We start from the raw sequence: 26,209 nt of genomic DNA on the forward strand, positions 1-26,209 counted from the left end.
CATTTTCTTCTTGACATTCAACAGCATTACTATTGCCGAATCCTCCCACAATCACCATCCTGCAGGTTACTATTGATGAGAAACTTAATTGTATCAGCCATTTTTAAAATTCATTCACAGGATGTGGGCTTCGCTGGTAAGGCCCATTCCTGATTGCCTTCGAGGCAGCGGTGGTAATGTGCCTTAACAGTGGCAACCGTGTGGCTTGTTAGGCCATTTCAGAGTGCAGTTAAGAGTCAAGCACATTGCTGTGGATTTGGAGTCACACGTAGACTAGACTGGGTAAAGATGGCAGATTTCCTTCCTTAAAAGACACATTTATATGACAACCTGGTAATTTCATGGTCACCATTAAAGATAAAATCTGGACTAAACAGGCACTATTTAACTAACTGAATTTAAATTCCCCAGCTGATAAGGTGGGATTTGAACTCAGGGCTCCGGATCATTAAGCTAGTCATCTGGATTACTAGTCCAGTGACATAACTACTATGCTACCATACAAAAGTAGGTCACAGGCTAGGAACCCTGCAGTGACAAACTCATCTCCTGACTTCCCAAAGCCCGCCCGCAATCTATACGGCACAAAGTCAGGAGAGTGATCGAATACTCTTCACCGGCCTAGATGAGTGCAGTTCCAACAGCACTCAAGAAGCTCAGCACCATCTAGGACAAAGTGGTCCGCTTGATCAACAACCCATTCACCACCTTCAACATTTGCTCCACCTCCACACAGTGGCAGCAGTGTGTACGACACACAAAATGCACAGCAGCAACTTACCAAGCCTCCTTCGACAGCACCTTCCAAACCAGTTACCTCTACCACCTAGAAGGACAAGGGCAGCAGATGCACGGGACTATCACCACTTGCAAGCTCCCCTCCAAGCTACACACCATCCTGATTTGGAATAATATTGCCATTCCCTCACTGTCGCATGATTGCAGCTACCTTATAATTGCCAAGTCCAAATACAGAAGGGGAACAAACCCTTCCATCAGATTTGTATTTGTGCTTTTACTTATGTCAAGCTAAATTTCCTTTAGAATTCACACAAACAGCTTGGACCTTCTGTTTGTAATAAAATGGACCAGCAGTATAAATGTTTTCCTTTCACGATTTTTAAAAAATAAGCGGAATAAATGAAAAAAAAAGCAATGTCACACTCTTTTTGAAGATTTTTAATGTCTGTAGAAGCCTTTAACTACACATGGAGGAAAAGAAATAAAGCAGAGGGAACATTGTTTTGCACTGAGCCTTCTTACATGCCTGTATAGGGTGTATGTTTCCCTGTGGCAGAGGTCTTGCAGCACTTTGCCTGCTCAGGGGTGGCATATGGACCTTAAAAAGGCAAAAAAACAAAGAAAGTAACCTAAAAAAAAAAGTTGAGTTAAAGTCTCAAGAGATATGATATTTGCACATACACCGTACACTCTGTTTTAAAGGCTTATCATTCTAATTTGATGTCCAGACGATGGCTGTAAACGACTCAGGATTCAGTCTCAGTTTAAGACTATATACCAACTCATTGCTGAGATAATTATCTGGCAGTTGCTCCCAGGTAACTTTGAATCTCTATTGCTTCTGAAGACCTCTCACATCGGAAAAGAACACAGTTTCTCATAGCAGCACTAGGGGTTTTCAAAATAAGATTTATCTTGTCCTTACAATATAAAACTGCTGCAATGTCAAACACCAGCAGGTTGAGGGGAGAAAAAAAAAGACTCAACAGATTTTGCTGATTTTCTGCAGTAATACAGAGCGTTGCTCTTCGCTGGCCAGATTCTCAGCAATGGAGTGGAGGAAAAGCTTTTCATCGACTTTGCTGAGTAACCCAGAGGTAGAGGTATTGGCCATTGTCAGGGTCTCATACTGGGAAAGCAGCTCCAAGGATACGTAATACAGAGGCTCGGAGGTGCCACTGGGCATCATTACCATAATGTGAATGACATGGCAAAAGAGCTGCACAACAACAAAAATGGCTTCCTGACTTCCGTCTGCATTCTGAGCTCCATGGCCTTTGAGTTTGCACCTGACAGACTCCAAAATATCTGACATACTGCTGGCACACTGCCTTGCGACATACTTCCATCCTGCTGTTGGAAGCCAGTCAGAGCAGCTACAACTGCAGATCAGCTGAAAGGCCCTCAGCAAAAGCTGAGAGAACTGTAGGTGATGGGCAAAAGGTCGGAGGTTGAGCAGCGGCATGTAATGAACATATTCCAGGGTATATGGCACGTGAAGCAATTCGCGCTGCAGAAGGCTCTTCACTACATGGTTGAGTCTTCGCCATTCACTGGAGCTGCACCAAGGCAGGACCTGGATCAGTGCAATTAGAAAGCCTTTACTGAACATGTTGACGTCCTCAACATTTTTAGCATCAATCGTTAGGTGGGACAGCATCTGCTCCATCATATGAGTAGAGATGCAACAACATTCCATCCAGGCAAGCAGCCCAGTGCCTGGACCATACTGTGGAAGGTCAAGTGGTGACCAACCATCGTCAGAGAGGTCACAGACCTCAAACAACGTGGCAGGCACCTCATATTTAAAATGGCCCCCAAAAATGCTTTTTAACCGCAGGCGCACAGTCCAGTCCAATCGTTCAGTTTTTCTGTACAACCAACAAACAGATGTTGACCATGTCTCTGGATTTACAGAAATTATCTGTTCCATAGCATCACAAACCATGTCCAATGTCTCAATTAGGAGGCCTTTTGTTTCAATAGAAATGTGATGCAATGTTTTATTAACATCCTCCTCCCAGCACAAGATGCACTGATTCAGAAGCTGGGAAAGAGCAAAAATGAGAGGGAATGGGCAACAGGCAAGTAGCCAGTGCTTTTTGGTCCCATCGTCAGTCACTGGCATCTTTAGAGCATTGTTAAGAACTTTGAGAGGAAAGTCAATACCAGAGTTACTTTCTATCAGATAAGGAAGGACGAATATCTTTATGCCGTCGGCTGGTTGGAGGAGAGGACTTGGAGGCTCTTGATCAATTCCTTCTCCCGGTTCCATAAGAGATGTCAGGAACTCCAGAAACTGATTTTCCTCCTTGGCAGTGGCAAAGCTGTCCCAAGCAGCTTCCAGGAGACACCTGGCCAAGATATTTAGCCCATCTGAGGACTGATCCTCAAAAGACAGTGCTGGCAGGCTCTTCAAGATCTGGCCAAGGAGCTTGTGGGCACCCAGATTCACTGCGGCCAAGTGGCACGTTTTCTGCAGGGTGGCTTCCGGGTTTAAAAAAGCAACCCTTGCAATGGCAGTCACTGCTTTATCAATGTTGTTTATAGCCTCACTTTGTGTAATACAATTGAACGTCATGTTCACCTCCTCTTCAAACCAAGCTTTAAAAGCCCCCCCATCCCTACAGAGCCCTTTGCTCCCATAGGAGGACAGGACTCCCAAAAGTGCTTTATTTTTGTCGGAGATTGAGAGGGCAGACAAACAATCTAAAACAACATTCATCAAACGTTTGACCTTTGATGCCTCATTGACTCCGCAAGATGACACATCTTTAAGTGTTCCAACTAACCTTAATACTAAACCAGTATCATGAAAAATATCTCTGTTTCTTTCAAGACAATCAAGCCAGTCATCTTCGGAAAAAGCCCAAGCAGGACTTGATGCAAATATTTCACATATCTCGGCATATCTTTCCATTCTCCCATCAATTACTGTCAAAGCAAGATAAAACTTAACTTTATCTGTGGTAGCAGCATCAACTAATGGCAAATGGGGGCCAATCTTCTGCACGAAGGCAGTTAACTTGAGCAGGAGATCAGACAGACTTTTCTTTGCACTTTGAGATACTATCTTGGAATTTTGAAGCAGTGGAGAGGTTTCACTTAAGCTTTTCAAACTTTCTGCCATTCTATAAATTGTGAGGCTTCTCTTCTGAACATCGGTGCCATTCTCGGGCTCAGTTTGGAGAACAGTCTCCCATGATTGGAAAAGATCATCAAGCACCTCAATCCCTGGAGTCAGTGCTCCCTGTGGCAGCTTGAATGCAGACTTCTGATAAGAGGCTCTCAGCTCTCTCTCTGTCTCCTTCACACGCCTGATGAAATTTTCTGTTACTGGAAACTTTTGAACCATGGGATTACCTAATGCCATCAGTCTGGAAAATTTCTCTAAATATACCTCAGCGGGCAATTCAACAATATTGTCACAAAGTACCGAATTGCATATCGTGTCTGACAGCTTTGCCAGGGCAGAGCACTTATAAGCATAAGGGTTAATATGACTTTTCAGTCTCTTAAGACAATCTATTAGGAGAAAAGGAATGGACAGGTTACTCGAAGATCCAGACAAGCTCTCCGAAGGTAACAAAGGAGAAACATCAGGATCTAGTTTCAGTCTCTTGGAGGAATGACAGAATTCATCAGGTACACGTGCCAGGTATTTTTTAGCTTCCTCCCCAAATGTTAGAACAATTTCATCCCTTTGTCCTTCATTTTGCTTCATTAGTTCCCACCACACATCTAGAAAGATGGCCACATCATCATCGGAGGTGCCGTCGAGAACATGGTCTACAAAACGAGTCATTTCCAGGTGGCGTACGTCTGCTGGCAATGTCAAAAGCAGCTCAACAAAGACTCCTGAGGCCCCCAATGATTTCACCAGCTCAAATAAAACAATGTAATTTATCTCTGGAATCATGCTTTCTGCTGAAAAGAAAAGATCTTCCTTCCACTTTCTGTCACTCTCAGCATCCGAATTTTGTTCTTCCTTAATATCAATCCCACTTACATTAGAGTTCAGTAGCTTTGCCCATACAAAAGCGAGTACTTTCCTCTGCCAGTGCTTGGCTTCTGCGGGGTCTTGTGTCATGTCAGTCCCTCCAACACAGATCTCATGTACTGCACAGGCAATAGGTTTCCCTAAGGTTGCCCAATCAGATTTCTTCATTTCCAAAAGTATTTTGTGTTGACTTTGCTTCTGGGCCAACAGAAAGCCACCATGGAGAACGGCCGTCTTTTCGCAACAAATCCAGGGTCCTGAAAAGAGCAGAAAAGTTACTAACTCCCAATTGCACAAATCCAAAATTCTACTTTCATCACATCAAATAATAATTAAAACACATTTTAGTTACAACTTTCATTTATATAGCACCTTTAATGCTGTTAAAAAACAATCCATGGTGTTTGACAGGAACGTTATCAGAGAAAATCTGACACCAAGCCATAGCGAGAGATATTAGGGTACATGACTAAAAGCTTGGTCAAAGTGGTAGGTTTTAAGGAGCAACGTAAAGGAGAGGAATGAAAGAGGGGTGCAGAGGTTTGGGGATGAAATTCAAGATCTTAGGGCCTAGACCATTGAAGGCACAGATGGTATAACGAAAACTGGTGATACACAAAAGAATGAACCGGAGGAGTACAAGGATTGCGGAAGGTTGCAGGGCTGTTACAATAGCCAACACACTAACGACGAAGCATGTCCTTCAAAACTCACATAAACCTGGTTATTAATAATAGGATTTGGTCAGCAAACCTTATTTGTAACGGCATAATGTGAATGTGACACAAAAGGTCTCTTGCAAACCATCATTTTTGTAGTATATGACAACCAAAGATATCATGGATGCCTCCCTTTAAAAGAATTTTGGCGTATGCAACTATTCAGTAAAATACGAATCTGTTAATATACTCGTAACTCTAAAAATAAAACTGAACAAAATTGAAGGAGTTGTGTCCATGCTGGTTCTCTTCAAGAGCAAATCGGCTGGTCCCACTCCCGTGCCTTTTCTCTACAGCTCTGCATTTTTTTCATCAAGTGCTCCTCCAATTCCCTTTTGAAAGCCACGACTGAATCTGCCTCCACCACCATTTTCAGCAATGCATGCCATATCTTAACCACTTGCTTGGTAAAAAAGTTTTTCTATCACTGTTGCTTCTTTTGCTAATCGTCTTAAATCAGTATCCTTTGGGTTCTTAGCCCTTCCACCAAGAGGGACAGTTCTTCTCTATCCAATCTGTCTAGACCCCTCATGATTTTGAGCACCTCTGTCAAATCTCCTCTCACACTTCTCTTCTCTAAGAGCAACCCCAGCTTGCCAACTCTATTCACATAACTGAAGTCCATCGTCTCTGGAACTACACCCATAAATCCTTTTGGCACTCTGTCTAAAGCCTTCACATCCTTTTTAAAATATGGTGACCTGAATTGGACACAATACACTGGTTAAGGCCGAACCAGTGTTTTAAAAATATTTAGCATAACTTCCTTGCTTTTGTACTCTTATGCCTTTATTTATAAAGCCCAGTATCCTTTATGCCGTTTGCACATCTTGCTTAGCCTGCTCTGGAACCTCCAATGATTTGTGCACATATAGCTCCAAGTCGTCTTGTGGTGCAATGGGTAACATCCCTGCATCTGGGCCAGAAACTCCAGGTTCAAGATTCACCCCAGGGCTCTATGGCTAAGGAAGGTGCATCCATAATGCAGCCAAAAAGGTTGAAGATTAACCTGCAAATCCTTTCAATACACATCAATGGTCGGCAGACGGTGAGTGCGCAAGAGATTCCTAGTCAGCCATGTGACGCAAAGAATGTTGGAACCTCTACCATCACTATCCAGTGCTCCAGACTACAGCATGCATGTAAAAGAGCATGTTGCCACAGCAATATGGACTCCAAGTGAACTGTAACACACCATCACGAGACCAAGAAAATAATGAGACCAAATAGGAGGAAAAGAAGTTTATAGATAATGTAATGGCAAAGTTTTTTTTTATAAATACACAAGTCAGTGGGTAAGAAGTTGAAGGGCACATTAAAAATATGTTTATTCATGACAATAAATATGTTGACACTGCTGAATGAGTATTTTGCTTCAACTGTCATGAGGAACAGGAGAAAACAATACCAAGTGTAGTGCTGACAAGGAAACATGTCGAAGCTCTTCCATCTTCCACTCTCATCAGGACGCTTCGCAAGAATACCAATATTATACTGTATGTGAAGAGTGTGCTGATTGGTTGGCAAGTGGACTCTGATTGGCAGAGGCAATGCCATGGAGAATGCATCAGTGATGGTGACTGACAGTTAACTGCCAAGCATTGTTTGTCATTTAAACCAGGCAGCTTGACCCTGATTGGCATTACCCTGAGGAATGAGTCAGCGAAAGGCTGTCACTTATTTTGTTTAGCTGAAACAGGTGCAATGTGTGTACATGTTCTGTCTGCAGAGAACAGGGCCCGGTGTATTAATGTACATAGCTTTCAGTACACGCAAATGTGCCACACTGCGAGCCCGCCTGACAACCTTAGATGTGATTCCGCGATTGGACAAGCTGGCTTTAATCTAATTAAGACACACACATACATACACACGCATTGAAACAGACACCACTGAACTATTTTAAAATAATTTCCAATAACATTATAGACATTATTATATCTTCATGACAGTGTGGGCAAGGACATGGAGCTTAACATTTAAGCATAAAGGGGCAAATCTTCTGTTTATTGCATTTGGTGCGAGGGGCTGCCCATGCGTACAGCACAGGGGAGGGCTGCATGGCCAGAACACAGCTGCCAAATTTTCTATCCATTTATTTATATGGACAGAAAATCATACAGTTGCCTTGTGGGTACACAATCCTTCCTGTACAACCTCTGAGCTCTGAAACCAGACAGTCCTTTATATTGAATAGAAGAACCAGAATAACCTGACCTCGGCCTCCTACAGTGTTCCAATGACATTCAATGTAAGCTTGAGGAACAGCACCTCACTTTTCAATGAGGCACTTAACAGCCTTCCGGACTCGACAATTCCAGACCATAATCTCTGACTCCATTTTGTTTCCTTTTTTTTCATTGCAGGTCTCAGTTTTACTTGCTGGTTGTTGTTTTCAGAAGGTAGCAGCTCATCACTCTGCCATACAAATCAGCTCTAGACACATCGTTTGTTTCTTTACTTGTCTTATCATTCCCATTGGCCCTGCACCACCAGCTCTTTCGTCATTTCATCTCTTCCGTCTTCGCCCCTATCGCAGACCTTCCCTTGTACTTTTTCCACCCTCCCCTCGCTTAAAACATTGCGTTTCTAACTCTTTCCAGTAATGATGAAAGATCAATGCACTGAAACGTTCACTTGGTTTCTCTCTCCACAGATGCTGCCTGAAACCTGCTGAGTATTTCCAGCATTCTCTGTTCTTAACAATGCCCAGCCCTTAGTATGCACGTACAGCAATGAAACCAGAGATATAATAGTTCTAAATAGCTTTTTTAAAAATGTAGACTCTCCTTAATCACAACCCCCTGTTTCCATGGATTCAAGATAAGTGTCACAGGTACAGGTGAACTACGTTCATATACTATGCCCCAGTAACCACAGATATACAAGTTATATACCAGCTCTGAAGAAGTCATTCAGACTCGAAACATTAACTCTATCTCTCTCCACAGATGCTGCCAGGCCTAAATTTTTTCAGCATTTTCTGCTTTTATTTCAGATTTCCAGCATCCGTAAAATTTTACTTTTATGATATACAGGTTAGGTTCATTTTATATAGGATCCTTGATCAATGAGTATAGGGCTAGAGGCAAAGGAATAATTAACAACGACGAATGAAGATGCCAGAAATGGAGCAGTGCAGATATCTTAGAGTGTAGAGCTGCAAAAGGTCATAGAGATAGTGGGGAGAGAAGACATGGAAGGATTTGAAAACAATGATGACTCCCAGTCAACCTACATCATGATTTTAAAATTCTCATCCTTGTTTTCAAATCCCTCCATGCCTTGCACCCTCCCTATCTCTAACTCCTCCAACCCTACAACCCTCCAGGATATCTACACTCCTCTAATTCTGGCCTCTTGTGCATCCCAGATTTCAATTGCTCCACCAATGATGGCTGTGCCTTCAATTGCTCAAGCCCTGAGCTCTGGGATTCCCTCCCTACATCTCTCCGCCTCTCCCCTCCTTTAAAACACTCCTTAAAACCTAACTCTTCGACCAAGCTTTTGGTCATCTGACCTATTATCTCCTTATTTGGGCTGGGTGTCATATTTTGTTTTATAATGTTCCTGTGAAGTGCTTTGGGGAATTTCATTTTGTTAAAGGCACTATACAAGTTGTGTCGTTGAGGTGTTACTAGGTCAAGGGCCAATGTAGGTCAGTGATGGTTGAACAAAGGCATGGCGCAAGTTAGGATATTGGCAACAGAGTTTGGATGAACTCAAGTTTAAGTAGAGCGGAAGATGGGAGGATGGTCAAGAAAGCAGTGGAGCAATAAATTCTTTAGTTGACAAAGGCATGGATGATGGTTTTAGCAGACGAGCTGAAGGGCGAAGTCAGACGATATGACGGAGCTGGAAATAGGCAGTTTTGATTATTGGACGTGGGGCTGAAGCACCAACCACCGATAATGGAGCAGAGGGAGGGGAATTGATAAGTATGCTAGTGGTATAGGGTACATGTGGGATAATCGATCAGAGTTCACAGACATAGGAAGGAACATGCCACATAGGGATTTGAAAGTGAAGCTCGATGTCGGATTTTGTTTGATGACAACCATATGAAGCGTCTTAGAATATTTCATCACTTTAAAGGTGCCATATAAATGCAAACTGTTGGTGTTGTTGCAAGAGTCATTAAGAGGAGGCATTGAAGGGGTATCAATGCCCCTAAAACTGCACCCAGGAAAAGACAAAGCAAAAAAAAAATTCAACAAAATAACCCTAAAATCTGCAAGAACATAGATTTATATTATTGTCCCAAATGTCTTTCTAATAACATTCACAAAATGTTATTGTGCTCATAATAGCATTTGCTCACAAAACCTCTAAAGCAACGCACTATTTTGTTCAAAACAAAAACAGAATTACCTGGAAAAACTCAGCAGGTCTGGCAGCATCGACAGAAGGGTCATGAGGACTCGAAACGTCAACTCTTTTCTTCTCCGCAGATGCTGCCAGACCTGCTGAGTTTTTCCAGGTAATTCTGTTTTAGTTTTGGATTTCCAGCATCCGCAGTTTTTTTGTTTTTAGCACTATTTTGTTCTTGAATCTGCAGCACAACAACTCATAACCTCAAATTTGATCCTTGGTTGAACTCCTGACACATTGAGGGCAATGTAGCGACATATTTCTCCAGGCACCATACACAAATTCATTAACCGACATATTTTAAAGTCAGCTTTTTTTAAACGAAAGAAACAAAATTCAGCAATCTTCCTGCAGTAATCAGCCATGAGAAATGTTTAAACAGCAAGTTTAGTAACTAACATACTTTTAATGGGTTCAGTAGAGCGTGTGGTTGCTTTCTGCATAAGAACATAACTTCATTTAAATTTATTTCTGTAATTTGGCAAATCTGGCACTGCAGACACACCTCCTGCTCACTTTTATGCTGTAGAGGAGTTTTCATACAAAATATGGTTATAAAAAAAAAGAAACTTACCCAAGCTCATTTTTAGAGATTATTTTCCCATACACTGCAGTTCTGGATGGTTTGGTCAATTGAGTTGGAAGCTGCACTGTCCAAGACTGTGAAACCTTTAAAAAGAAATTCTTTAGATAAGACTTTTAACACCACTTTAAAAACTCCATTTTTAAAGAATCCCATTCCCCCAGAAAGGACAATTTTATCTCTCATAAAATTTGGCAACAATTAAGAGCTGCAGTTACACTGCCTCTTGATTCAAACAATGGTGTTTTTAGCAGAGCATGAATACAAAAGGTGGCAGCATGACTGAGATGTCTAGTTTCAAGCATACCAAGCCAGCCCAGTGACAAATCTCTACGAAAGGGAGCATTTCACGCTTTTTGGGCTTCACACCAACTGCAGTCCAACTCCAGCCTAGCAAAAGCTGCAGTTAAAAAATGTACAGGCCCCTGGAAATAGGGGAAATAACAATAGGGTTCCCTTTGTCTTCACTTTCCACACCACCAGTCTCCGCATTCGATTGACCAAATCCAAGGTGATGCCAACATCAACACATCTTGCCCTGCTCTTCCCTTTCAGTCCTCCAAAGGGGCCGTTCCTCATGTAACCACTGCCCCCCCCCCCCCCCCCACCCCCCCCCCCCCCCCCCCCCCACCACCGGCCCACTCCTCAATCACCCTCAACACCTTTGCCCCATCCTATGGTATCCTCTCATGTAAGTGCAAGGGACACATTAGCTGCCCTTTTGCCTCCTTCCTTTTCACCGTCCAAGATCTCAAAAACTCTTTCCAGATGAAACAATGATTAACGTGTACTTCTTTCAATTTAGCATACTGTATTCAGCGTTCACAATGTGGTCTACACTGAGGAGAGCAAACGCAGACTGGGTGACCGCCTTTTAGAACACCTTCGTTCAGTCTATGTGACTGGACTTCCTGCTGCCTGTCACGTTAATTTTCCACCCCACTCTGCCCTCTCTGTCTTTGGCTCCTGCAGTGTTCCAATGAAGCTCCATGCAAGCTCAAGGAACAGCATCTCATCTTTCGAGTAGGCACTTTACAATCTTCCAGCCTCAACACTTGAGTTCAACCATTTCAGATCATAAACATTTTCCTGTTTTTTCAGAGAGCAGTTGATGATTCTGCTATTCCTATTTACAGATCCTCCAGGCACATCTGTTGTTTCTTTACTTGTCCCCATTACCATCTCCTTTTGCTTTGCACCAGCATAATTTTGTCGTTTAAACCACTCCTGCCTTCCATCCCATTGCAGGTCTTTCCTGTTATACTCCGCTCTCTCCTTTCCCTGCCCCCGTAGTCAATTAAAACCTCTTGCATCTCTAACTTATTCCACTTCTGGCAAAAGGTCATCGACCCAAAACATTAATTCTGTTTCTCTCTCTACAGGAGCTGAGCATTTTGTTTTTTTTATCTCACATACAGAGGGCTCCACAGTAACTGCAACTTGCTGCCAGTGGGACCCCAATTAACATGGACCATACCCAAGTGCCAGACACCACAGTCAGCAGATAACAGTATAACTGCAGCAAATAACTAAGTTGGGCTTTTAAATGTTGAAACTTGCTGCAAAAGATTTTTAAAAGACCCATATTTCCTATTATACTGAAGCCATTAATAAATCCACTGTGTAGATATTTGCATATTAAAATGTTGTGCTTTCTTCATACCATACTAATGTATCTTAACTAAAAACCATAAATTTTAATGGCAGCAAAAACATATTAGGCAAATTTAACGTTTTGAAGAGGTAAAATGTGCTCCTGAGGGCAATTTAACCAGGATAATAAGGACATAACCTGGAGCCCTGCACCCTCCTAAAGCTCCACAAAGGCCCCTTTGCTCGGATTTACACCCTCCAGCTCGGGCCCAGCTACCTCAGTGAGAATACCACAGGCCTGTCTCCATCACCCAGCTCCCTTCCTGCAGCCACACAGCCTCACCCCCTCCTCCCTCCTCCAGACAACCGAGGAAAAGTCGCACCGCGCAGGAGGTGCTCCCGGTAAACACAGAGCGAGGCGAGGCGAGGCGAGGCGAGGCGAGCCGAGCGCCACCGCCGCCGCTGCTGCCCCCTAGGCAGGCTGACTCACTGCCTGTCACTGCACCCAAGACATTAAACCTTTGACAAGCATGCCATGCGCGCTGGGAAAGCCCACCCTGAGATGATTTGTAGCGTGGGGGGAGGCGTGGCATAGTGGTATCGTCCACTGGATTGGTGAAGCTGGTAGTAATTCCTCTGTAGGATACAGGTTCAAGCCCCACCATGGCAGGTGGTGAAAAAAAAAAGTCTGATTATTGTCAGTTGGTGTAAAAAACCATCTGGTTCACTGATGCCCTTTAGATTTAGGGAAGGAAATCCATTGTCCTCACCTGGTCTGGCTTACATGTGACTCCAGACCCACAGCAACGTGGTTGACTCTTTACTGTCCTCTGAACAAGGGCAATAAATGCTAGCCCAGCCAGCGATGCCCACACCCCATAAACAAATTTGACTGAAGATATCCAATTTTTGTTTTTAAATGTCGCTCAATCCTCCAGGATAACTGCAATCCTCTAATTCTGGCCTCTTGCGCATCCCAGATTTTAATCACTCCACCATTGGTGGCTGCGCCTTCAGTTACCTGGGACCCAAGCTCCGGAATACCCTCCCTACACCTCTCTATGTCACCTTCCTCCATGAAGACGCTCCTTAACCTCTTTGACAAGCTTTTGGTCATCTGACATATTGTCTCCTTATGTGGCTCTGTGTCATACCTAATTGTTTTAACTGTATGTGGCCAATGCAGTATATCAGCACCACCATTAAACATGGCCACCAATAGCTATCTGCCCTCGCACAGATGTTCCTGTGAAGTGCCCTAGGATGTTTCATTACCTTTTAAAAATTTATTCTTTCAAGGGGTGTGGGTGTCACTGGCAAGGCCGACATTTACTGCCCATCCCTAATTGCCCTTGAACTGAGAGGCTTGACACACCATTTCAGAGACAAGTCAGACACATTGCTATGAGTCTGGAGTCACATGTAGGTCAGACCAGGTAAGGACAGCAGATTTCCTTCCCTAAAGGGGTTTTAGTTAACCAGTATGACCAACAATTGACAATGGTTTCATGGCCACCATTACTAAGAATAGCTTTTTGAAAAAAATTCAGATTATTAATTGAATGTTTAAGTTCCATCATTTGCCATGGCATGCAATACCACTAGGGGATGTGAACCCTCACCCCCAGAAGCATTAGGCTGGTCCTCTGGATTACTAGCTTAGTGACATCACTACACTACACTACTGTTGCCTCCTTTGTAAAGGTACAATATAAATATGTGTTGTTGTAAGCTGTTGAATAAAAATAGACTTTTTTCCTTATTGAATATGTTACCTTTTGTTATACAAGTTTTAGTGTGTGGAGTGCAAACTAGATAGTTGGCAAAATAGAAGCAATGGGGAAGGAGAAGGGGGAAAGATTCTCCTCTATATTACAAGATATGGATATAGTTAGGAGACTTGCTCTGCTGATAATGAAAAATTAATCAAAAATTAAAATAACATCAATAAACATTACCTGCATATCACAGGCAATAATATATTTAGAGAAAACTGACTTTAAAAAGAAATTGGTGTGCACCTTACAATTTAGAAATTTATGGACAGTCCACTCAAAAGCAAGATTGTGGTGGAGCAATTAAGATGAGGGATGCACTAGAGGCTAGAATTGGAAGAGCACAGAGATCTTGAAGGGTTGTGGGATAAGAAGAGTTTACAGAAAGGCAGATGAGGTCATGGGGAGATTTGAAAATGAGATTGAGAATTTTGAAATTGCAGCTTTGCTGCCTGGGAGCCAGTGTAGGTCAGAGAGCACAAGGGTGCTAGTGAACAGGGCTCAATGTGAGTTAGGATATCGACAGCAGAGTTTTGAATGAGCTCAAGTTTACGCAATGTCGAAGGTGTTCGGCGGTCAGGAGAGGATTATAGTGAAGTCTAGAGCTAACAAAGGCATGGATGAGAGTTTCAGCAGCAGTGGAGCTGAAGTAAGCATGAAATCAGGAGATGTTATGGAAGTGGCTGGAGGCGGTTTTGGTGATAATGTGAACATGTGGTTGAAAGCTCATCTTGGGGTCAAATACAGTCTTACTCAGCTTCAGACAGTTGCCAGGGAGACATGGAATTAATGGCTAATTATTGGCCAGTGTTAGTGGTAGGGATTGAAGTCAATAGCTTCGGTCTTGCCAATGGTGTAAAATTCCTCGCATCCACTACTAGATGTCGAATAAGCAATCTTGACAATTTAAAGACAGCCAGAGCAGTAGGATGAGGTGCTGGCAAGGTAGAACTGGGTGTCATCAGGGAATATGTGGAACCTGCCATTATATTTTTGGATGGTACCAGTGAGGGTTGCACATTGATGAAAAATAGGAGGGGTGGGGGACAAGGATAAATCTTTGGGGCACACCAGAGGTAGGATCAGGAAGAGAAACTCTTGAGTGTGACTTGTTGGGTACAACTGGCTACACAAGAAAGAGCATCATGACATCTCAAAACTATTTGCGGCCAATGAAGAGTAGCTTGGAGTGTTATTACTGTTGTAATGTGGGAAATACGACAGCCAATTCAAACACAGCAAGGTCCCATATGCAGAAAAGTGATAACAACCAGATAATCTTTTAAGGTAATGTTGTTTGAGGGATAAATATTGGCTAGGATGCTGGGAGGAACTCCACTATTCTTGTTTAAAACAGTGCCATGGGAACCCTGAAAGGAAAAATGTTTTAACCTCTCACCAGAAAAATGGATGTTGGGTAAAAGAGAGGGCGATTACAGGGAAAGGCATTTGGAGAGATCCTTAAAAATTGAACAAGAAAATTTTTAGTGACGGGGAAGATGTAACTGAGGCAGATAAGGTGCGCAATACTGACTGCTCAGTTGGAGATAAAAAAAACGTGAGACATTCAGGATGGCGCTCCTTTATAAAGAATCCAACGGTTTGTTCTGTGACTGCATTCCACAAACATTTCCTACTTTTCATGCACCGCTTCCAATGTTTTGAGATTTCAAAAGGACCTTGCAACATAACTCATGTTTTATTCTTTTTATGTATTTTTTTAAATTGGAAGGGCTATTGAAATGTGTATTGGCGAGTTGGGGAAAAGACATAGGGGAGAATTTTCTCCCCATTGGAGGGGGGGTGTTGTGCGGGGGTGGGTGCACAGCTGGGTACCACGATTTTACACGGGTGGGCCAATTAAGGCCGGCCCAGCGTGATGCACACCCAGAAGCACTGAGCGCTCCCTGTGCAGGGGGGTGGGTTTGCCTGACTCGGGAGTGCACTCTTTCACGCATGTGCGCGAAAGAACGGAAATTAGTTTTAAGTTTAAACAGTTTAGTAAAGTGTGGAAAAAAATCCTATGACATGTCCACTCATGCGAAACTGCCACATGAGCTGGGACACGTGCATGAATTTTAATAAAAAATGCTCTTAAAATTTTAAATCATTCATGAAATCTCATCCCGCCCATGGATGAAGTTCCATGAAAAACACAAAGGCCGCCTGGGCTCTTTGTCTGCCCGACAACCTAAAGGTTGGACAGGAAGCTCAGCTGACGGCCTTAATTGCTTTTTAACAGGCCTTAATAGGCCTTTGACAGCTCGGCGGGCACGCAGCCGACTCGGCTGTATGCCCGCCGAACTGAAAATCCAAATGGCGCGTGGTGACGGCGGGACACACGCCCGATGTCATCCTCGCATCATCTTACGCCTCGGCGAGCAGGCCCCGCCCCCGCTCACCAAGCCGAAGACTCTGCCCATAATATTATCAGGTTTAAGTACTGTATTGCTTCCCAATGATGTCAAACTCAAATTTGAACGTTGGTCTGAGCAAGAATAATGGCAACCTTCAGGGACTGCCCGATTTGAACTTTTGACCTGCTCCAGGTTTGCCGTCTGCTTTTTTCCCCATATCCCTCCGCCTCATAATGTGCTGACTCAGACTGGGATGCGGTTCCATAGGTACTGGAAATCGTCACCAGGACCTTGTGAATGATGAATCCAAACATCTACCTCAATAACCAATGAAATTTAAGGATAGAGAAGCAGATCGATCAACAGAAAAGGAAATTAGATACAAGAAGAGAAATGAAGAGAGAGTGAATTAAGAGAGGAAAAAGAGGGTGATTTAAAATGTAAAATAAAAAAAAAGTCTTCAGGAACAATTTACGACCTGCTGGACTGAGTGTCCACGGTTTCAATTGCTACCTCTCTGGGCCAGAGAGGTTTGAGTTTCCTGTCAGAACTATAAATCACAGCATCAACAGGCTCCTTACGAGATTAAATACCAGCCCTCAGCAAGATTCATTCGTATTCCTTGCACAAATCCAGCAATTTCTTGATACTCATGGGGAGGTTGACGACAAGCTTCCAGAACTGCAAGGCTAAACAGCAGAGTGGCACCAAGCGTCCAGCAATTTGTGGCAATTCACAACTCATGGCTTATCCCTACTGTCAACACGTGTTAATAGAAACATAGAAAATAGAAGCAGGAGTAGGTCATTCGGCCCTTCAAGCCTGCTCCCCCGTTCAATATGATCATGGCTGATCCACTATCTTAGCGCCATACACCCACTCTCTCCCTATACCCCTTCACGCCTTTAGAGTATAGAAATCTATCTATTCCCTTCTTAAGTATTTTCAGTGACTTGGCCTGCACGGCCTTCTGTGGTAGAGAATTCCACAGGTTCACCACCCTCTGGAGTGAAGAAGTTTCTCCTCATTCCTACATATTATGGTCTTATGGTCTCCAGTCCTAAATGGTCTACCCCATATTCTGAGACTGTGACCCCTTGTTCTAGACACCCCCACAGCCAGAGGAAACATCTTCCCTGCATCCAGTCTGTCCAGCCCTATCAGAATTTTATACGTTGCAATGAGATCCCCTCTCATTCTTTTAAACTCCTAGTCAGCCCAATTTCTCCTCATACCACAGTCCTGCTATCCCAGGAATCTGTCTGGTTGAACCTTAGCTGCACTACCTCTATGGCAAGTATATCCTTTCTTAGGTAAGGAGGCCAAAACTGCACACAGTACTCCAGATGTGGTCTCACATAAGCCCTATACATCTGCAGTAAGACATCCTTGCTCCTGTACGTAAGTCCTCACGAATGAAGGCCAACATACCATTTGCCTTCTTAACTGCTCGCTGTACCTGCATGTTTGCTTTCAGTGATTGATAGAGAAGGGCACCCAGGTCCCTTTGTACATCAACATTTTTCAATCTATCACCATTCAAATAGTACTCTGCCATTCTGTTTTTCCTTCCAAAGTGCCAAACTTCCCACTTATCTGTGTTATACTGCATTTGCCATGTATTTGCCCACTCACTCAACTTGTCTAAGCCTCTTAGAAGCTTCCTCACCACTCACATCCCCACCTAGTTTTGTGTCGCCAGCAAACTTGGAAATATTACATTTGGTTCCCTCGTCCAAATCATGGATATATCCCTTGAATAGATGGGGCCCAAGCACTGATCCCTGCGGTACTCAACTAGTCACTGCCTACCATTCCGAAAAAGACCCATTTATTCCTACTCCCCGTTTCCTGTCTGCTAACTAATTCTCAAGCTATGCCGATATTTTACTCCCAATCCCATGTGATTTAATTTTACACACTAACCTCTCATGTGGGACTTCATCAAAAGTTTTCTGAAAATCCAAATATATCCCATCCCCACTGGTTCTCCCTCATCTATTCTACTAGTTACATCCTCAAAAAACTCCAGTAAGTTTGTCAAACATGATTTTTCTTTCATAAATCCATGTTGACTTTGTCTAATCCCATTGATATTTTCTAAATTTCCTGTTATCACATCCTTTATAATAGACTCTAGCATTTTCCGTACTACTGATGTTAGGCTAACCAGTCTATAATTCTCTGTTTTTCCCTCCCTCCTTTTTTAAGTAGTGGGGGGTCCAATCTGCTAGGAACGTTCCAGAATCTACAGAATTTTGGAAGATGACAACTAACGCATCCATTATTTCCTTGGTCACCTCCTTTAGTGCCCTGGGATGTAGATTATCAGGCCCTGGGGATTTATTGGCTTTCAGTCCCATTAATTTCTCCAGCACTGTTTTTTAAGTAATACTAATTTCCTTCAATCCCTCCTTCTCACTAGACCTTCGATTCCCTAATATTTCTGGGAAGTTATTTGTGTCTTTCTCCGTGAAGACAGGACTAAAGTAGTTGTTTAATTGCCCTGCCATTTCCTTGTTCTCTATTATAAATTATCCCGTTTTGGACTGTGAAGGACTAACATTTGTCTTCACTAATCTTTTCCTTCTGACAAACTTATAGAAGCTTTTACAGTCCTCTTTTATGTTCCTTGCAAATTTACTCTCATACTCTATTTTTCCCCTCTTAATCAATCCTTTGGTCCTCCTTTGCTGAATTCTAAACTGCTCCCAATCCTGAAGCTTGCTACTTTTTCTTGCAACTTTATATGACTGAGGTGTACAAGATTGTGACAGACATGGATAGGGTAGACAAAGAAAAGCCATACCCATTGGCTGATGATACATGAACTAGGGGCACAGATTTGAGGTTTTAGCCACGAAATAGTGGGGGGAGTGGGGGGGAGGGGGGGGGGGGGGGCGGTTGGGGGGTAGGGGGGCTGTTGGTGGTGGGGGGGGAATCTGAGGAAGAATTTTCTTTATGCAGCGAATGATGATGATCAGGGCTGCAAACATGGGTGATGTAAGCGGAAACAATCAATGATTTCAAAATGAAAGTGGAAGGACACCTTGGGGAAATAAATTTGCAGGACTATGGGGATAGTGAGGGGGAATGGGACTGACTGGATTGCTCTATTCAGAGAGCCAGCATGGACTCAATGGGCTGAATGGTCTCCTTCTGTGTTGTATTGACCCCGGTAAGCACCATGAAGCCACCGTTACTTTGCCAGCAAAATTTGGCTCCCTATATTTCTTTTATTAGAGCACCTCATAGTGATGTAAACTGGTCAGTGCAATTCCCAAACCTCTGAGAATCGTAACATTCAGGAACTCTGAAACTTGGGAAGAGAGTTCCATTCTAATAACTAACCGGGGGACAGGGAGTAGAAAGATTTGCGAAATTCAGCAACTCTTAAAATGTGTTACCAATGAAAATAAAAACAAATGTCCAGTACATTACCCGAGATCAAACTCTGTTTAAACCAAGATTTAATATTGGATGGAATTCTGATGTACTGGTGGAGAGTGTGTTAGCTAATCAACAGCAGAATCTGAATAGGGTGTGGAATCGGAACAGTGAAATGCTGACAGTGTTACTAAACTGTAGTTTTTTTTCCTGGGAGGTGTGCGTTGCTGGCAAAACCTACATTTGTTGCCCATCTCTAACTGCCCTTGAACCAAATAGCTTGCTAGGCCATTTCAGAGAGCAGTTAAGAGTCAACCACATCACTGTGGGTCTGGAGTCACATGTAGGCCAGACTAGGTAAGGCCTGCAAATTTCCTTCCCTAAAGGGCATGAGTGAACCAGATGGGTTTTTAAACAACAATTAATGATAGCACATGGTTACCATCACTGAGACTAGCTTCCAATTCCAGATTCCATTAATTGAATTTAAATCCTGCTGTGGTGGGATTTGAACTTGTACCCTAAGAGCGTTAGCCTGGGCCTCTGGATTACTAGGACAGTGACATTACCTCTACGTCACCACCTAACCTGACTAAGTCGTGGCTTGCTTTGGAAAGGTCTATCAAATTGCCCAATTTATATAACCAGGGACATGGTTCAGATAGGAAAACTTGAGCTCAAAGGATTCAACCTTTCCCCTTTGAAGCCAAGTTGAAATGTGGGCCACAGGCAAGCCCCTGAAGAGTTGAGAGTTGCTGGAAGCTCACGTAACAACATAATGAAATACTCTTTTACATAGCGAGCATTTACAATCTGGAACCCACTGCCTGAAGGTGTGATGGAGACAGATTCAATTGTGCTTTTTAAAGGACCTGACAGGGAAAACAAAAATGCAGGACTACATAGAAAGGTGGGAGAGTGAGACTAGCTAAATTGCTCTTGCAGAGAGCCAGCACAGACTTGATGGGCCCAATGGCCTCTTTCTATGCTATAACTATTCTATGAATCTATTCTATGATTGCCAAGGAGAACTGGGCATGATACCGCATGTTAGAGGAATATCTGCTTTCCAAAACATGGACAGCACATGCACATCTCTAAGGCCATACAAAGACACTGTGGGATTTTTCTCACATTCACAAATTTACAGAAATCAGCTCCCAGCTGGATTTTGATTTGGGAAATGTTACTTCCTGTGGGCAGCTGTTTTCTTTTCTGCCTGGATCTTCTTTAGGATCTGAGAACAGATACCATAGCCCAGACTTTATGGTTGCAATGAAAGAGGAACCATCAGCATTTGCTGTCGTTACTTCAAACTGGCAGCAACTCCTGGCATCTGTACATGTGCAAAAACCACGAGTTGTCTGTCTGTGATATCCTGCCCTTCCACAGAATGCATTGTTGCAGACCTCACTGATCCAATCAACACACAATCAGTGATGTGAATTTCAACTTTTTAAACACACTATTCTCATTGCAAAACCCATTAAAATGTTGTTTTCTTGAGTGAGACTGTGTGTTAACAATGTACTAAGTCATAACTACTACTGAACTACTGTACTGTTCCAGTACAGCTATAACACTGGCATCTACCCGGCTATGTGGAAAATTGCCCAGGTATGTCCTGTACACAAAAAACAGGACAAATCCAACCCGACCAATTACCGCCCCATCAGTCTACTCATGATCATCAGTAAAGTAATGGAAGGGGTCATCAACAGTACTATCATGCGGCACTTGCTTAGCAACAACCTGCTCACTGATGTCTAGTTTGGGTTCTGCCAAGGCCACCCAGCTCCTGACCTCATTACAGCCTTGGTTCAAACATGGACAAAAGAGCTGAACTCCCGAGGTGAGGCGAGAGTGTCTGCCCTTGACATCAAGGCAGCATTTGACCGAGTGTGGCATCAAGGAGCCCTAGCAAAACTGGGGTCAATGGGAATCGGGGAGAAAACTCTGCACTGGTTGGAGTCATACCTAACACAAAGGAAGATGGTTGTGGTTGTTGGAGGTCAGTCATCTCAGCTCCAGGACATTACTGCAGGAGTTCCTCAGGGTAGTGTCCTCGGCTCAACCATCTTCAGTTGCTTCATCATAACCTTCCTTCCATCATAAGACTCATAGACGTCTACAGCACAGAAGAAGGCCGTTCGGCTCATCGTGTCCACGCCAGTTGACAAAGATCTGACTACACTAATCCCATTTTCCAGCTCTTGACCCATAGCCCTGGAGGCTATGACAACGCAAGTAAATATCTAAATACTTCTTAAATGTTACAAGAGTTTCTGACTCAACCACCCTTTCAGGCAGTGAGTTCCAGACTCCCACCACCCTCTGGGTGAAAAAATCTCTCAACTCCCCTCTTAACCTCTTACCTTAAATCTATGCCCCCTGATTATTGACCCCTCTACTAATGGAAAAAGTGCCTTCCTATCCACCCTATCTATTCCCCTCAATCTATGCACCTCTGTCAGGTCCCCTCTCAACCTTCGCTGTTCCAAGGAAAACAACCCCAGCCTATCCAATCTTCCCTCATAGCTCAGACCCTCCAGCCCAGGCAACATCCTGGTAAATCTCCTCTGCACTCTCTCCCGTGAAATCACATCTTCCAATAATGTGGTGACCAGAACTGCATACAGTACTCCAGTTGTGACCTAACCAGCGTTTTATACAGTTCCAACATAACCTCCCTGCTCTTGTATTCTATGCCTTGGCTAATAAAGGCAAGTATCCCATAAGCCTTCTTAACCACCTTACCTACCTGCCCTGCTACCTTCAGGGATCTGTAGATATGCAACCCAAATTCCCTCTGATCTTCAGTACTTTCCAGGGTCCTACCATTCATAGTGTAATCCCTTGCCTTGTTAGCCCTCCCCAAGTGCATTACCTCACACCTTTCCAGGTTGAATTCCATTTGCCACTGCTCTGCCCACCTGACCAATTCAATGATATCCTCCTGCAGTTTATGGTTATCCTCTTCACTATTTACCACTCTATCAATTTTTGTGCCATCCGTGAACTACTTTGATCATGCCCCCTACATTTAAGTCCAAATCATTTATGTACACCACCAACAGCAAGGGCCCCAGCACCAAACCCTGGGGAACCCTTCTGGAAACAGACTTCTAGTCACGAAACATCCCTCTACCATCACCCTCTGCTTCCTGACTCTCAGCCAATTTTGGATCCAACATGTTACTTTGCAGTGGATCCCATGGGCTCTTACTTTCTTGATCAGTCTGCCATGACAGACCTTATCAAAAGCCTTCCTAAAATCCATGCAGACCACATCAAATGCATACCCTCATCAACACTCCTGGTTACCTCCTCTAAAGGTCAGAAGTGGGGATGTTCATTGATGATTGCACAATGTTCAGCACCATTTGTAACCCCTCAGGTACTGAAACAGTCCAAGTCCAAATGCAGTGAGATCTGGACAATATCATTCATGTCACACAAGTGTCAGGCATTGACCATCTCCAACAAGAGAGAATCTAACCATCGCCCTTTGATGTTCAACAGCATTACCATCACTGCATCCCCCACTATCAACATCCTGGGCGGTTACCATTGACCAGAATCTGAGCTGGACTAGTCATATAATTACTGTGGCTACAAGAGCAGGTCAGAGGCTAGGGATCCTGCAATGAGTAACTCACCTCCTCACTCCCCAAAGCTTATCCACTATCCACAAAGCACATGTCGGGAATGTGCTGGAATACTTCCCACTTACCTGGATGAGAGCAGCTCCCACAACACTCAAGAAACTTGATACTGTCCAGGACAAAGCAGCCTGCTTGATTGGCGCCATATCCATAAACATTCACTCCCTCCAGCACTGATGCATAGTGGCAGCAGCGTGTACCATCTACAAAATGCACTGCAGGAATTCACCAAGGCTCTTTAGACAGCGCCTTCCAAACCTACATCCACTACCATCTAGAAGGGCAAGGGCAGCAGACAGATGGGAACATCACCACCTGGAAGTTCCCCTCCAAGTCACTTGCCAGCAAAGCCCACATCCTGTGAATGAATAAAATAAAATGTCTCTGGCCTGAAAACTAATTTTTTTTAGGAGTTTGGAGTATCATTCCCTCCATTCCATGACAAAAATATTCCATAGGTTTTTTAAATAATATAAACTAATCTTTTTCAATGCTTGTTTATGATATTCCAGTCTCTATCTTAATCCATTGTGTATGTCCCAAGCTTTATTTTGCTGTCGGTAAAATGATTAAAAAGTGAAGGAAAATTAGTGCCTTTTACTTCCTGGTTTGCTGTCTGTGAAAATTCTGCAATCTGATTGGTTGCTCAGACCATTTGATGACTTCATTGTCCCTCGAAGCCAGAGTTTCCATTAGATGGCACCTGAATGAAGTTGATGTTGTAATAGAGCAAACGGATGCCACAGAAATGGATTCCACACAAAGCCCACTAAACCTTTATGGGCAGCTACCTTCCAGGCCAATGGCAAGAGCTGTTCCCATCGCTGCCGAGCGCAAAGTCCACACCAATAGCTAACACACCATTGCTGACTGCTCAAAATAAAAATGCTGGATGTCCAAATCAAATGCTGAACCTTCCTTTTAAAACAAATTTGTTTTTTGTGGTTTTCGTCTTGTATGTTGCATTTTACCATACTTCTGTTTCAGGAAAAATCCTCGATGTTCAAAAAAAACTGGAAGTATGATCACCATTCGTTAATGTTGTACGTTGTGACAATGCAAACCATAATCTGTGACATTGAAACTTAAACTCTGCAGTAGTCTGACCTGCCCTCACTTGCAGTACTGTACACAATTAGTGCACATAATCAGGCTTTTCAGGGAAGAGCAAAATAAAGCTGATTCCTGAGGCTAAAGGAACGAGTTAGGAATAATGACCAGATAGCTTAAAGTCGTTCAGCCTCGAAAAGGGCGCAGTACTTCAGATGCTGCAAATCGAAAATAAAAACGGAAAATGCCGCAAATACTCAGCAAGTCGGGCAGCATCTGTGGAGAGAGCAACAGAGTTAATGCTACGGGTCGATGTGGAGTATTTCCAGCATTTTCGATCTTTACTTAGAGATATATTCGATTCGTGTCAGGATTTAGTAAACGCAGAGCAATACTTCCAGATACACCAAGGCTCATTGTAATGTTCATAGATGAACCTTGAAGATTAGAAAACCTCTCACCTTAACTCATTCACCTGCCCTGCACTCATAGGATTGCCACCATTGGTTGAACTGGAGGTTTCATCGCTGGATAGCTGGAATTGACGAGGGTCAGTTGCACCTAGAATCATCTGCTTTCCTGTTGCTCTGAACTTTCCCCTGAAGGTGGTGACTCAGGCACATTTTTCTCAGTATCTGCAAAGCAAGCCGAAGTGGCCATTCTTCAAACCCAAGCCTAGTTAGTTACTGTCAGCCGCTCGCTCATGTGAAAGGACAGCTGCATCATTGGTTAAACCAGTCTTGTCCTCCCTGGACATTGGCACAGGAAATTTCCTAGGGAGGAATTATTGCGAGAGCAATCAGGGGATGTAATATGCTCCATTCATCTGAGCCATAGGACAGTACTTGTGTGTTAAGGGGTAATAATTTTGGAAAGTGAAGTTAAGTGAGTGGGTATTAAGTCCTAAGCTCTTAAACTTGTGACTCAAAGTAAATTATTCTAACACGTTAACGTTCAGAATTAAGATAATTTCTCCTCCTCGCTTTAATTGATCATTAAACAACAATTACCGCACAAATTTACTCCATCCCACATATTCATTAAGGTTCCTGTCAAAGCCTTGGAAAGAGCCAAGTTGCTGTGATGAGCGGAATGGGACATACGGGCTGAATGGAAAGCCTTTCAGAAAATTCTGCAGTGCAGCCACCATGTCATCTATATGTACCTACGCCACACGGACTGCGATGGTTCAAGGCAGCTTACCACCAATTCAGGGTGGGAAATAAATGCTGGCCTAGCCAGCGATATCCACATCCCATAAATGAATTAAAAAAATCAAACCTCTGACAATGCTGGATACCTTGGAGCAAAAAACAAAATGCGGCCGTTTCCCCCAACTGCAGATGGAACATTCCACATTCTTCCATTGCCTCCAAGAAGCTTGGTCTCCTCTTTATTGTGACAAGCACTTTTTCTGTCAGCTGTGGCTCAGTGGATAGCATTCTCACCACTGAGTTAAAAGGTTGTGGTTTCAAGTCCCGCTCCTGGACTTGAGCACAGCAATCTATGCTGGTGTTACAGTGCAGTGCTGAGGGAGTGCTGCACTGTCAGAAGTGCCACTTTTCAGATGAGATTTTAAACCGAGGCCCTGTATGCTGCCTCAGGTGGATGTAAAAGATCCCACCAGTACTATTTCAAAGAAGGAGTTAACCCCAGTGTCCAGGCCAATATTTATCCCTCAACCAACATCACATAAACAGATTACCTGGTCAATGTCACATTATTGCTTGTGGAATCTTGCTGTGCGCAAATTGGCAAATTGTTTCTACAATAGTGACGACTCTTCCAAAGAACGTCATTGGCTGCAAAAGTGCTTCGGGACATCCTGTGGTCGTGAAAGATGCCTTTTCTGCCTTTAACAACTCCTAATCCTTACGATATCTTCACTGTGTTGAACGGGAGGTCTCTACCCTGACTCAATCACTTCCTAGCATGTTAAAAGTGTGAAGATGTACCAGCCTCTCCTTC

At 43.4% G+C, this 26,209-nt stretch overlaps 1 protein-coding gene across 4 annotated transcripts; it reads right to left on the reverse strand.

Annotated features, from left to right (window-relative positions):
• Nucleotides 1-1,164: 1,164 nt before the first annotated feature.
• Nucleotides 1,165-25,965, reverse strand: gemin4 (gem (nuclear organelle) associated protein 4). Of its 4 annotated transcripts, none has more exons than XM_041198169.1 (3): nucleotides 25,947-25,965; nucleotides 10,406-10,500; nucleotides 1,165-4,998 (listed from the first exon to the last, which is right to left on the reverse strand). In XM_041198169.1, exons 2-3 carry the CDS (start codon nucleotides 10,413-10,415, stop codon nucleotides 1,724-1,726), a joined length of 3,285 nt encoding a protein of 1,094 aa, XP_041054103.1. In that variant the 5' UTR covers nucleotides 10,416-10,500; nucleotides 25,947-25,965; the 3' UTR covers nucleotides 1,165-1,723. The 4 variants fall into 4 exon arrangements, with proteins under 4 accessions (XP_041054103.1, XP_041054102.1, XP_041054100.1 ...); XM_041198168.1 differs by lacking the exon at nucleotides 25,947-25,965 and adding an exon at nucleotides 12,391-12,423; XM_041198166.1 differs by lacking the exon at nucleotides 25,947-25,965 and adding an exon at nucleotides 12,285-12,417.
• Nucleotides 25,966-26,209: the final 244 nt, after the last annotated feature.

This window comes from Carcharodon carcharias, chromosome 10 (genome assembly GCF_017639515.1).
Source record: "Carcharodon carcharias isolate sCarCar2 chromosome 10, sCarCar2.pri, whole genome shotgun sequence".
NCBI lineage: Eukaryota > Metazoa > Chordata > Chondrichthyes > Lamniformes > Lamnidae > Carcharodon > Carcharodon carcharias.